The sequence below is a fragment of the Onychostoma macrolepis genome, chromosome 25 (assembly GCF_012432095.1).
Source record: "Onychostoma macrolepis isolate SWU-2019 chromosome 25, ASM1243209v1, whole genome shotgun sequence".
NCBI classification, from domain to species: domain Eukaryota; kingdom Metazoa; phylum Chordata; class Actinopteri; order Cypriniformes; family Cyprinidae; genus Onychostoma; species Onychostoma macrolepis.
In genome coordinates this window covers 938,067-952,127 of record NC_081179.1, presented here as the reverse complement: position 1 = coordinate 952,127, position 14,061 = coordinate 938,067, and the positions used below count along the sequence as shown (strand labels likewise).

General features: G+C 42.1%; 1 protein-coding gene across 8 annotated transcripts; it reads right to left on the bottom strand.

The window, feature by feature from the left end:
- Nucleotides 1-198: 198 nt before the first annotated feature.
- LOC131534465 (cytoskeleton-associated protein 2-like) lies at nucleotides 199-4,846 on the bottom strand. 8 transcript variants are annotated; one of them, XM_058767345.1, is made up of 8 exons: nucleotides 4,589-4,846; nucleotides 4,121-4,310; nucleotides 3,974-4,033; nucleotides 3,244-3,835; nucleotides 2,355-2,673; nucleotides 1,456-1,516; nucleotides 1,006-1,321; nucleotides 199-925 (listed from the first exon to the last, which is right to left on the bottom strand). In XM_058767345.1, the coding sequence occupies exons 3-8, from the start codon at nucleotides 3,999-4,001 to the stop codon at nucleotides 637-639; spliced, it is 1,605 nt and encodes a 534-aa protein (XP_058623328.1). In that variant the 5' UTR covers nucleotides 4,002-4,033; nucleotides 4,121-4,310; nucleotides 4,589-4,846; the 3' UTR covers nucleotides 199-636. The 8 variants fall into 8 exon arrangements, with proteins under 8 accessions (XP_058623328.1, XP_058623331.1, XP_058623334.1 ...); XM_058767348.1 differs by having other exon boundaries at nucleotides 4,121-4,305; XM_058767351.1 differs by having other exon boundaries at nucleotides 2,457-2,673; nucleotides 4,589-4,845.
- Between the last annotated feature and the right edge of the window lie 9,215 nt (nucleotides 4,847-14,061).

The following is a 14,061-nucleotide window of genomic DNA, read 5'->3' as shown; positions in this document are numbered from 1 at the left end:
GGGTGAAACTTCTTAATTTCAATAAGTAGGGGTGTGCGGGGCCCAAACTAATGCAAAGTTACTTGTAACACACATGGTTTAAATATTTCCACATGCTAGCATAATTTACGGTATTTATTAGTTGCCATATCTATTATCAACACCATATAGAGAAGTGCGCCAAAAATAAAATCCCTTAAAGATGTCGCTGAACATTACTTTTACCATAGCAAAAGTACATTTCTGGCTAAAGTGAATTTTTCATCTGTTTTAAGTATTCATTTAAAATGAGACAAATCTTCTATTGTTGTAATCTGTTATTTATCAGATTAACCCTTTAAATTGCTGTAACCCTTAAAACCAGACTGCCAGAGGGTTTCTGTAAATGCACGCGCCCGCTGTGCTCTGTTCTTCCTGATGCCGCCGGGGTGGCGGCTGCGCCGTGGCTTGGGCCCGTCTTCACCACATGCAGCTTTATTTGTCCTTAACTGCCGTGGCTTGACAGCTTAAGACATTACTGCATTTAGCAGCCCAATGCAACAAACATTTAAATATTAAAATAAATTCTTTTTTTAATAGTGTCACATAAAATACTTAAAATGTATGCGTTACAAAATTGCTATAAATGTCCAATTTGAAAGCGACATAAACATCTGCTTAACGGTGTACTTGTGCAGAGTCTTCAGGCTGATCAGGCATTTCTTCCAGTAGTGCTGGATTTTTTCGGTAGATGTAAGCATTAGCATTTGCATCTTCCCTCTGCATCAACTCAGCTAATGAGAAGACGCAAGTATCGTGGTCATTCAGTATACCAGGCAGACTAGAGGACTTCTGCTGGATTCGCGCCGATCGTCGCACAGGTGTCAGAAACTTCAGGTCTTTGATGAGGATTCTGCGTCGTGAGCCACTGTCTGGTGCTGTTTCACATTCAATTATCTTTTTCAATCTAAAAGATGAGAAAACCAAATGAATACTTGAGCTTCTTACACGTGATTTGTGCATACCGTTAAATTACCCGAAACTCACCTTTGCAAATATGGAGTTGTTTTCACATTGTATTTCACAATGCATGCCCCTGCCATCTTTGGAGTGGTGCTCTTCATCTTCTCATCGCTGTCATCATCTTCACTCGCAGATGGCTGCTTCTCCTTCAGTTCCTGATAATCATCATCATGCTTTATGACAGCCTTCTCGGTGTCTTCTGTAATGTTGCTCTCTGAGTCTTGCTCATCTCCCAGTTCCTCTTCTTCAAGAATTTCAAACACTTCATCTGTTCCCTGCTCCTCCGCTTGCACTTCCACTCTTTTATCTGCCACCACATCAGATTTGTCAACATTTACACCTGTTGAGGACGGCCAAAAACATGAGCCATTTATAAAAATCATATCATGACTCCAAAAGAGAATAAGTTTGTTTATTCTGGTAATATTAGTATTAATTTGCAATTCCTGCATGAAGAATCTGGATGAGACTCACCATCTTCACATGATGAGGGCATCTCCATTGCCTCCAATTTATCACACAAGTTCAACACCAACTGCATATTGCATATAAGCGAAGCAGAAATTACAATAAAAAAAAGTCAATATACACAAAAAATCTTACTGTTCAAAAACTTTTGACTGGTAATGTTTTTTTTTTTTTTTTTATTAAAGTCTTTTGCTCACCAAGCCTGCATTTCTTTGATCCAAAGTACAGCAAAAACAGTACAATTTAGAAATATTTTTACTATTTAAGATGTTTTCTATTTGAATATATTTTAAAATGCAATTTATTTCAAAGCTGAATATTCAGCATCATTACTTCAGTCACATGATCCTTCAGAAATCATTCTAATATTCTGATTTGCCGCTCAAAAATAAATAAATAAATACAAATTATTAAAAACAGCAGAGTAGAATTTTTTTTCAGGTTTCTATCTGAAATAGAAATAATTTGTAACATTGTCTTTATCATCACTTATGATCAATTTAAAGCATACCAAAAGTATTAATTTCTATATAAGTCCCCCAACCAAAAAAAAAAAAAAAAAAATGATACTGACTCCAGGCTTTTGAACAGTATAGTGTATAATGTTACAAAAGCTTATTTCAGATAAATGCTGATCTTTGTATCTTTCTATTCAAAGAATCCTGAAAAAAAATGTACTCAGCGTTTTTAAATATTGATGATGATGATGATGATAATACAAATAATAATAATAGTTTCTTGAACAGCAAATCAGCATATTAGAATGATTTCTGAAGGATCATGCGGGACGTTTAAAAAAACATTAAAAATCTTATTGTTCAAAAACTTTTGACTGTTAGTGTACATCAGTTTTTATGTGTCTGTCTGTCTATCGGTTTCACAAATTAGACTCTTATGTTTCATACCAACTCCATCCTTATCTCTGGGTCAACTGGCAAATCCACATCGCTGGGGTCCAGCAAGTCTAGTGTGATATTCATAATATTGCTTGATCTCCTAGAACACACCGTTTTATTGCCAGGGACTTCAATATCATTAGTTTGGTTGTCAGCGGTTGGTTTTACAGCCTCAGACTGGACGACAGGCTCAGACTGGCCACCAATTGTTGCTTTGGGTCCAGTTTTAGGCCGCGGAGCTGGTTTTGGAATTCTTGAAAAGGTTGCAGACTTTTCCAAGATTGGAGGCCTCTTCAGAGTCTTTCCCTTCCACTCGGCAAACTTTGCTCTGAAAGTACAGTATAAATAAAACACTGAGCAATCACATCAATATATCCTCTTCTTTCAGCAGATTGTCACACTTGTCCAGTTAAAACTGATCAAATTATGCTTGGCTGAAGTTTATAAATTACAAAAATTTATAAAGTTTGGGGTCTATAAGATTTTTTTTATTTTTAAAGTTTTTGGGAAAAAAAAGTCTTATGCTCAACAAGGCTGCATTTATTTGATCAAAAATACAGTAAAACCGTAATATTGTGACACATAATAATTTAAAATAACCTTTCTATTTTAATGTAGTTTAAAATGTACTCTTTATTCTCATGTTTGCAAAGCTGATTTTTCAGCAGCATTACTCCAATCTTCAGTGTCACGTGATTTGACTTCAGAAATCATGCTAATATGCTGGATGGATGCTCAAGAAAATATTTCTTGGACACATTTTTTGGAACATAGTAAATGTCTTTGATAAATTTAATCCACCCTGGCTGAATAAAAATTAAAACATGCATTAAATAAGTAAAATATATAAATAATCTTACTGACCCCAAACTATTCAATGGTAATGTATACGACTCACCTTCTCTCTTCAGCGGTCTTTATTTGCACTCTGTACTGGCTGACTATACTAGTGACAGGTCTGCAGACTCTCTGTTCAGTGGTGGCTGTTTTGGGTTTCTCCGCCTGCACAGTCTTCTCTTTCTTCTTTGGAGCGAGGTGTTTGCTGATGGCCGAGCGCCCTGTAGCTAGAGGGGCTGACCTGGGTACAGCACAAGCACCTGCTTGGGTGACAGTGCATGGGACGTTCTGAGGTATCCGTTCATGGGAAACGGACACCTGGACTGGTTTTTCAGTGGCATTCAGCTGGACATCAGAGACAGATTTGGGTCTAGATGACACTCTGGGTTTAGTGGATGTTGTCAGGGAAGAAAGAGACTTGGACCGAACTTTAGGCCATTCAGGTTTTGGTCTGGTCACATCCGGTTTTGAAATCACTTTCTTTTCTGTGGTCTTCACATCAGCCCTAGGTTTTCTGAAACAGTCGACTTTAGACCGTACTACACGACCCTTATACATACCAGGTTTGTGTTTGTGGATGGCAGAGACAGTAGAGGGTGGTTTTTGAACTTTCACAAGATTCTTGTGTGATTTAGTGTTTTCCTTGTTGCTCTGATTAGAAATAATAAAGGAGCACAATTAAGCAAACTACATTTCAAGCACACAGACATCTTTCACACTTCTGAATGTAAGAAAAAAAAAAGTTAGAAATCTATGAAAGAGCCGGCCTACTTAAAATGCAAAGATCATCTTTCTCACCACTGACTCCATTCTGTGCATCTACAAGAGCAAGGACAGATGATGGTCTTCCCCTGCAGAACATTGTTATAACATTCAAACAAACAAAGTAGTATACAAAACAAAATATCAACATTTCCATATTTAAAACATATACATACATTATATATATGTGAATCTCTTGAATCTCATTTCTGGCCTCCTAGCACGGATACAGTGATGTGAAATTTTTCTGCACAGGGTGTTTATTTTTAAATTGACAGGATTTTTTTGCTGGTGGTAAACGAGCATTGACTAGGGACACCAAATGCATTCCTGGAGAGCCGGTGTCCAAGTTTGGTAACCCCTGCTCTGTAGTCAATGGTTAAAATTTAGTGGAAATGAGAACAATTTTCTAGAGACATCAGTAGCATTGGTATCAGTGATACTCGCCTTCAGTCATAAAAAAGACGCCATTAAACAAATATTAAATCTATAAAGTATATTTAAAAACTTTAATGTTAGGTGGGATTAATTTCAGAAAAATATGTGATTCATTAGTAATTTTTAATTGATTGACATACGATAGATAGATAGATAGATCTACAGTTAACATAGATAGATAACAGTTGCCAAAACAACCTACTTACGTTATCTACGGTTTCCTCAATCAGACAGGTAAGACAAATATAAGAATATCAGTTTGAAAAACTGAATGTGAAGCACAATGAGCTCATGCTCTATCAAACAAACCCACGCTCAGCTGATTGGCCTTTTTACGATCCGCGTGTCAGCAGACTCACTTCCGGCTTCAATTGACCGTTCAAGAGCTTGATTGACAGGCGATCTGACCAATCAGAACGCGGATATGCGCCGCCACTGCTTGTCCGACAGCTTCGGCCGGTCTTCATAGAAACACATGTTAAAACGGGGTAAAAAAAGATAGACTGGATTGAAACTTTTTCAATATTAATAAATATAAAAATGCGCGAAGGGGTAAACTGTGCTGTTGTTGGCTGCCACAGTAACAGTAATAAGCTGAAGGTATTTCTTTAAAGTACTTGTTTCTACCAGAAAACCTGTCATGTCTGTCGCTGTCTGCATGACTTGCAGCGCTTAAGTTGAATGAACTAACCTTGATTGAACCAATGATTCGGTTCAATCGCAATGACTCACTTATTAACAGATGTCTCGCAACAATTTCTGAGGCTGAAGCTAGAGAAATAAAATAATTAAAAACAGGCCTACTGTAAACACATTTTAGTTGCCTTGTAATTATGTGTTATATATACATACCTTTTATACTGACACTATTTGTTAATTCACTGTTAAAAACATACATGTACAAGTTTACTAATGTTTTCTTTTTTGTTTGATGTAATAGTCTTTTAGGCACTTACATATCACTAGACTGTAAAAATAAACATTCAAAATCAGATAGATAATGTTACTTTTAGTATCATTTATTGTGAGTTTGTTTGTATTTAATTATGTCAGTTGTGATTCCTTATGAAATATCGCCCTCCTCTGTGTGCATGAAGATGAAAATAGTCTTTAAAACAGTGATTAGTATTTGCCTGATTAACTCAACACACAGTCATGCAAATACTTGGGCATGAATGTGACCACTTTAGACTCCATCTGTCAATAGTTTCCAGTTAGGTGGAGCATTTACAGGAAAACAGAACTGCAAAGTAAAATTGAAACTTAAAATTGTTGTACGGTACACTTCCAATGATACACTTTTTTTTTTTCTTCTTCAAATGGAATAAACTGAGTGTCAGACTGTGTCTCAGCGTCTTGTGTTTCCCCTCCTCTTGTGACCTTATTTTGAATTCCTGTTCTCGTTATGTCATCATTAGTTAATTCGTCCCCTGCCCTGTGTCATTAATTATCTCGTTTTTCAGTGTTCTTAAGCCCTGTGTTTCCTAGTCTCAATGTTCGGTCTTGTTTCGTCATATGTTGTCATTGTGTAAGTCAAGATGGTTATTGTAACTAAAGTCTCTCGTCCCGAAGTTCATGACAGAAGACCGAACCAAAACCGAAATGGAAGTCGCCGCTCCCATCCTTGCCCTTGCCCGCCTGGATCTCCCCTTTTACGAGTTCGAGGGGGAGTTCTGTAAATTGGCCGCGGGGGTCGCGTTGGACAACGCGGCCATCCTCCACCTGTTTCGGCTCGGGGTCTCGTACCACCGCGCCGTGGACCTCCCAGACACCACAGGATTGTGCTGGAGGGAAGGGGTCTACCGGTGTCTGGGAAGTGTCCGGTCCCGAGTCGGAACCAGCACGCCGCCCGCGGCTCTCCCTCAAACGCCGCCGTCCGCGGCCCACCCAAACCCGTTGACAGAGAGAATGGCAAGCCCGCCATCAGTGAGTATGGCAAGCCCGCCGCCCGTGGCTCTCCCTCACACGACGCCGTCCGCGGCCCGCCCAAGCCTGTTAACAGAGAGAATGTCAAGCCCGCCATCAGTGAGTATGGCAAGCACGCCGCCGTCCACGGCCCGCCCAAGCCCGTTGTCAGAGAGTATGGCAAGCCCGCCACCAGAGAGTATGGCAAGCCCGCCAGTGCCTGCCCCTCGCAAGCGCCCCCCAGTGTCTCCGCTGGTCCCGTCCAGCCCTCCTGCGTCTCCGCTGGTCCCGTCCAGCCCTCCTGCGTCTCCGCTGGTCCCGTCCAGCCCTCCTGCGTCTCCGCTGGTCCCGTCCAGCCCTCCTGCGTCTCCGCTGGTCCCGTCCAGCTCCGCGCTTCCAGAGCGCCCCCAAGAGTCCGCGCTTCCAGAGCGCCTCCCAGTGCCTGCGCCACGAAGGCGCCTCCCTATCTCAGCGCTTCCAGAGCGCCCCCAAGAGTCTGCGCTTCCAGAGCGCTCCCCAGTGCCTGTGCCACGAAGGCGCCTCCCCCTGATCGCCAGCCCAAAACTACCTCAAAAATCCCCAAGAAAATGTTTTTTTTTGGGGTAGAGCTCCTGCCATAGAGGCCGAGGTCTCGGAGGCAGACCCGCCATGGCCTCCTGAGTCCCCTGAACCACCATGGCCTCTTGAGTCCCCGGATCAATGGAGGCCGTCAATCCTAGTACTCTGCCCCTTGAGGCCTCCAGAGCGGATGTTGTACGGTGCGGGACGCGCCTTTTGGGAGGGGGGGGTAGTGTCAGACCTGTGTCTCAGCGTCTTGTGTTTCCCCTCCTCTTGTGACCTTATTTGGAATTCCTGTTCTCGTTCCAGTGTTCTTAAGCCCTGTGTTTTCTAGTCTCAGTGTTCTGTCTTGTTTCGTCATATGTTGATATGTTGTCATTGTGTAAGTCAAGATGGTTATTGTAAATAAAGTCTCTCGTCCCGAATTTCCTACGTCTCCGCGTTTCCCTGGCATCAACAATGTGACACTGGGAGACAAAGTTAATAATTTTGTCTTTTACAGTTTGAATGAAACATGTAATATATTATACATTTTAATATTATGATAAAAGAGAAAGAAAAAAACATTAGCATATAAATGCAGTTTCTGCTTGTTTTGATTCCTGTTTGATAAAAAAATAATTAAACCTGTAACAATGACACAAATCACACCCTGTTTACTTCAGACTAATCAATATATTGGGCTTGGATAATCATATGGGTCTCTGCTTTTGAAGAATACAAAGAAACAACACAATCTTATAGAATTTATAGCAGAAAATCCACATATAAATGTAATCATTCCTATGAGAGTTTATCAAGATAACGGGAAAGTGAAACATTATTTTACTAAAGTATAATTTCTGTTGTAGACACACACTGAATTACCTTACAGTTCATAAATTTGCTTTCAGAGGGTCTGCATTCAGTGTTACAAGCATCATCAGCGGCAAGCCACTTTAAAACGTATATGGTGTTTGATCATAAATATATTCAATCAAATAATCTAATTTCTCCAATGAAAAAGGAGCAAAGTTCTTGTAGAATCATCTGAAAATGTTGAATAGATTAAACCAATATAATTATTTGATATATAAACTTTTATTTCAGTTTTGTAGATTGTTTTGTCCAAGTACACAAGAAGCTGTTGAATACAAAGTGTGCTGTGAAATGATGGTTGCTTTATGTAATGTTCTGATGACAGACATGTTAATTAATATTGATATGAATATGTTTGTTACATTATATACATATTTCAGTCATCTTTCAGTTACATTACAGATAAAAAAAAAAATGCATTATTGTACTACCGTAATTGTCATTATCCTACACTGTGCATCAGTAATTTTCAATAACACAATTTTTATTTATATACTTTTTTTATATTTCCAATACAAATACCTTAACATTTTTAAATCAAGATATATGAGAAGCACAGTGACCTAAGATTTTAAGTCTAGTTTTCTGAAAATGTGATCAAAGGGAATTTATGCTTAAAACAAGAAAAAAAAAAAAAAAAAATATATATATATATATATATATATATATATGCCAGTGAGGGAAAAAAATAAATAATAATTCAAAGGGAAAAATACGATTTTTTTTTTACCCCATTGGTAGATATTTTCTTGCTTCAAGCATAAACTTCTTGTAATGATACAGAAGCAGGAACTGCCAGACTATAAACTGAAATCTTGAAGGTTGTCCTTAGCAGGACTAGAACCCATATCTTCTGGACACAGAGCTGGTGTTCTTCCTAAGCGAGCTAACCTAAGTTGAGGATTTTGAGACCCAAGTGCAGAGGAATCACAATTGGGAGACGAGAGGTATAACTTCAAGTGGCTTTACTTGTAGAAGGTCAAAAAAAGGCAAGAAACAAAGTACAAACAAAACCAGAAGCAAAGCTTCCAATAGTTACAAAAAGGGAAAACAAAACAAGCACAATGGCTTACAAAGACTCACGGTCTGCAACAGGATACATAGGTAGGTAGGCTCGAGATTGAACAAAAAACAATGGCTAAAGGCAACTTAAATAGAGCCCTACACAGGTGAGTATCATCAACAATAATTGCTAGGCACAGAGTTCTTGCTAATGGTTGCCCCCTGGCAACTGGGAGGAAGATTGCAGGCAACAGACATCCTGCGCCCCCTTGTGGCTGGGAGCAATACTGCTCATCATGGCAGAAGTATGACCCCTAGTGGTTGGAGGAAGTATTGCTGGCTAAAGTCTTACAGGAGCCCCTCTTGATGAACGGCTCCTGGCGTTCCTTTTAGTGCTGTTTGACTGTTGTCGTTGGAAGTCCCTGATGAGCTCTGGGTCCAGTATGTCTCTGGCTGGTACCCACGAGCGCTCTTCTGGACCATAGCCTTGCCAGTCAACCAAATATTGGACCCCTCCCCGTACTTTGCGCATGTTCAAAAGTCTGACCAGACCAGCTGGGAACTCCACATACGCTGGTTGTTCGAGACCAGACACCTGAGGGTCTTTTCAATCTCCTGGTTCACTCTCTCTGTCTGGCCATTGGACTGGGGATGGAACCCTGAGGACAAACTGATGGTGGAACCGATTAGACGTCCAAAAGCCTTCCAGAATCTTGAGGTAAACTGGGAACCCCTATCAGACACCATATCCTGAGGAAACCCATGAATCCTAAAGACATGTTGCATGAGAAGTTCTGCCGCCTGGCCTGCTGTAGGAATTTTAGGGGCGGAATGAGATGACATGCCTTAGAAAATCTGTCGACTACAACAAGTATCACGGTGTTACCTTGAGAGTTGGGTAGGCCACTAACAAAATCCATGGATATGTGGGACCAGGGTCGCCTCGGGATAGGGAGGGATGTAGTTTACCTTGAGGGAGGACTCTAGGTTCCTTATTTTGGGCGCAAGTGGAACAAGCAGCAACCATTCTCCGGACATCAGTTCCCATGTTGGGCCACCAAAATTTAGACTGGATCCGCCTCAGGGTTCTTAGGACCCCTGGATGTCCAGATGACGGTGCGGCATGACCCCACTGCAGTACTTCAGACCTGATGGTGTTAGGCACAAAGAGGCGACCCAATGGGCCATTACCTGGGTCAGGTTGGTGAATTTGGGCGTTCCGTACTGCTGTCTCCAAGTCCCACTGGATGCTTGCCAGCACTCTGTACCTTGGTATGATGGGCTCTGACCTGTCCTCCTCTTCCTGGGACTCGAACTGCCTTGACAGAGCATCAGGCTTAATATTCTTGGAGCCAGGTCTGTAAGAGAGGACAAAGTCAAAACGGTTAAAGAAAAGGGCCCACCGAGCTTGCCGAGGATTTAACCTTTTGGCTCCCTGGATGTAAGTGAGGTTCTTGTGGTCCGTCCAGATCACAAATGGGTGTTTAGCACCCTCCAGCCAGTGCCTCCATTCCTCCAATGCCAACTTAACGGCCAGCAACTCCCGATTCCCAATATCATAGTTCTTCTCTGCTGCTGTCAGTCAACATGAAAAGGCACAAGGATGGAGTTTATTGTCCTTAGTCGCTCTCTGGGACAAAACTGCTCCCACGCCCACGTCCGATGCGTCCACCTCGATAATAAACGGTAACTCAGGATCTGGTAGTGTCAGTATGGGAGTGGAAGTAAACAGCTGTTTGAGTCGTTTGAACGCTTGGTTAGCCTTCTCCGTCCACTGGAAGGGTGTGCCAGACCTCCTGGTGAGAGCTGTGAGAGGTTCTGCAATGGAACTGAAGCCTCGAATAAACCTCCTATAAAAATTGGCGAAACCCAGGAAGCGTTGGACTTGTTTCAATGAATCAGGGTGGGGCCACTCCAGGACTGCACGAACCTTGCTGGGATCCATCTGCACACTGCCACATGACAGGATGAAACCCAAGAAAGTAACTGTAGTGCTGTGGAACTCACTTTTCTCTAGTTTGACGAAGAGGTTGTTCAAGAGCAGACGAGAGAACCTGCGGACATGTTGAACGTGGTCTTCGTAACTCTGGGAAAATATTAAAATATCATCGAGATAAACAAACACACATTTGTTAAGCATCTCTTAGAACATCATTGATAAGGGCTTGGAAGACGGCCGGGGCATTAGCTAGCCGAAGGGCATCACCTGATACTCGTAATGCCCTGTAGGTGTTGAAAGCAGTCTTCCATTCGTCCCCTCCCGGATTCTCACCAGGTGGTATGCATTCCGGAGGTCTAACTTAGTGAAGATGGTAGCGCCTGGAGAAGTTCAAAGGCTGTGGCCATAAGTGGTAGTGGATAGCGATTCTTCACTGTGATGTTATTTAGGCCACGATAATCAATGCATGGGCGAAGACCTCCGTCCTTCTTACCTACGAAAAAAAACCCCGCCCCTGCCGGTGAAGTGGAAGGCCGAATAAATCCATTCTCCAGTGCCTTACAAATGTAATCGTCCATTGCGGACCTCTCTGGAGCAGACAACGAGAACAGTCTACCTCTTGGAGGGCAAGTTCCTGGCAGCAACTCAATGGCGCAATCATAGGGTCGGTGAGGAGGAAGAGTATCGGCCCGGGATTTACTAAACACATCCTGGAGATCGACATATTCCTGGGGGACTCGAGATAGGTCAGGAGAAGAAACAATCAGAGCAGGAGGTGTTAGTTTGACTTGAGGAACGGCTAGTACCTTAGTTCTTGGTGTATTTGACTCATGCTGGTTCCAGAGTTGTCGTTTAAGCCCCCAAAAAGACTCAGGAGATGAAATAATTCCGTCCATTGGACATGCACATCTCCATCTGGTGAAACGGCTAGTTGGCCAGTCAATTTGAGGATTGTGAAAAACAAGCCAAGGGTAGCCGAGGATGACTGGGAACTCGGGTGTCTATAATGAGAAAAGAGAGTGATTCTTGATGGGAGTCTATTTCAACTGAAATAGGAATGGTACGGTGTGTTACCTGGCCGGACCCCAGAGGTCTGTTGTCTAGAGATGTTATAGTGAACTTATCCTGGAGAGTTATTAGTGGTATCCTCCAGCTCTTGGCCAGAGTATGGTCCATGAAATTGCCAGCAGCGCCCGAGTCAATAAACGCAGAACTCTTGTGCCAACCACTGCCCCAGGAGAAATGCATCACTGTTGAAAATCCAGCTGAAGATCGGGGGTCAGTTATTTCTCTCGTCTCAGCCCCTCTCTCTGGACGAAATCTCTTTTCCCACAAGTTCAGGGCAATGAGTTCGAAAATGTCCTATTTCACCACAGTACAGACAGCGCCGCTCCCGCATACGTTTGTCCCGTTCAGATTGTGATAAGCGATTTTTCCCAAGCTGCATGGGTTCTTCTGTGGAAAGAGGCTGGAAAACAGGTTGAACTGGACTGATGTAGCTTTGGGCTGTGAGTCGGTCTTGTTGTTTCTCGGACCTCCTATCCCTAATTCGGTTATCCACTCGAATGGCGACATCAATAAGAGAATCCAAGTTAGGCGCAGGATCTCGGAAAGCCAATTCATCTTTTAGCTCAGGTGCAAGAGCCTGATGAAATGCTGCTTGAAGAGCCTGTTCATTCCAGCCACTCTCAGCTGCCAGAGTACGGAACTCAATAGCCATTTCTGCTACACTGCGTGCTCCTTGGGTGAGTTGAAGTAATCGTTGGTCATTTCCTACTCCTCCTCCTGGATGATGGAAGACCCTCCTCATCTCTGCTAGGAATTGCTCAGAACCAGAAGTGAATGGTGAACAATGTTCCAAGAGAGCCGTAGCCCATTCCAAAGCTCTTCCAGTCAATAAGGTGATGATATAAGCCACCCGACTGCTCTCTGTAGGAAAACTACTGGGTTGAAGTTGGAAGGCTAGAGAGCATTGGGTGATAAAGCCTCGACAGCCCCTGGTATTTCCATCATATCTCTCAGGAGGTGGTAGCCTGGGCTCAAGAAGAGGAACCGCTGGAATTGGTTGAGGTTGAGGAAAGGTGGGTAACTCAAGAACCTCCGGAGATGGAGGATTTTGGGGTAAAGCCAGAGAGCTCAAACGCTGAAGTATTTCTGTGAGTATCTGTTCATGATGTTGAATAGCGGTAGCTTGATTGGTGAGCTCGGATAATATTCTCTCCACATTTGACGAAGGGCCTTGACTCTCTGCTGGGTCCATCTTTTGGTTCAATCTTGCTGTAATGATACAGAAGCAGGAACTGCCAGACTATAAACTGAAATCTTGAAGGTTGTCCTTAGCAGGACTAGAACCCATATCTTCTGGACACAGAGCTGGTGTTCTTCCTAAGGGAGCTAACCTAAGTTGAGGATTTTGAGACCCAAGTGCAGAGGAATCACAATTGGGAGACGAGAGGTATAACTTCAAGTGGCTTTACTTGTAGAAGGTCAAAAAAAGGCAAGAAACAAAGTACAAACAAAACCAGAAGCAAAGCTTCCAATAGTTACAAAAAGGGAAAACAAAACAAGCACAATTGCTTACAAAGACTCACGGTCTGCAACAGGATACATAGGTAGGTAGGCTCGAGATTGAACAAAAAACAATGGCTAAAGGCAACTTAAATAGAGCCCTACACAGGTGAGTATCATCAACAATAATTGCTAGGCACAGAGTTCTTGCTAATGGTTGCCCCCTGGCAACTGGGAGGAAGATTGCAGGCAACAGACATCCTGCGCCCCCTTGTGGCTGGGAGCAATACTGCTCATCATGGCAGAAGTATGACCCCTAGTGGTTGGAGGAAGTATTGCTGGCTAAAGTCTTACACTTATTTAATTTTGATCAAAGTTTCTGAACACAAGACTTAATATCTTAATCTTAATATAACAAATTTTCTTTCTTCAAAAATAAGAATGTTAAGATGATTGGACAAGTCAAAAATGCTGAGTAAGAAATAATTTTTGCAGTGAAACGCAACAATAATTTTGATTTGAATAAAATCGCTCAATTTATATGTTTGAAAAATTGTTTTATATTACCATTTTTTGTACCAGCATTTGTCCCCTCTAGGGGTGTCCCCGATTAAGGATTTTCATAGTCGAATCGGAATTTTCGAATCTTGCCGATAGTCGACTGATAGTCGAATCATATGTTTGGGGGCGGGGCAAAATACATTACCAAGAGTCAAGTCAGACATTCAACAGTCATAAATGCTGACGTTAACACACAGGGAAAATGTGTAATGGACGCCTCGCAGATACAAACGGAGTGAATAATGTTTTATGTTTTGATTAAAAGATAGTTAACATTAAACGTCAGAATTCACAACATTTTTTACAATAGTGCTCTCATTATAACGTTTTATGCCATGGTCTGTCTGA

Coding starts and splice junctions, on each gene's coding strand:
- LOC131534465 (XM_058767345.1), bottom strand. CDS start 4,001: ATGCACAGAATGGAGTCAGTGGTGAGAA. Junction 3,836..3,973: donor AATGGAGTCAGTGGTGAGAA/AGATGATCTTTG, acceptor TTATTTCTAATC/AGAGCAACAAGGAAAACACT. Junction 2,674..3,243: donor AAGACCGCTGAAGAGAGAAG/GTGAGTCGTATA, acceptor CTGTACTTTCAG/AGCAAAGTTTGCCGAGTGGA.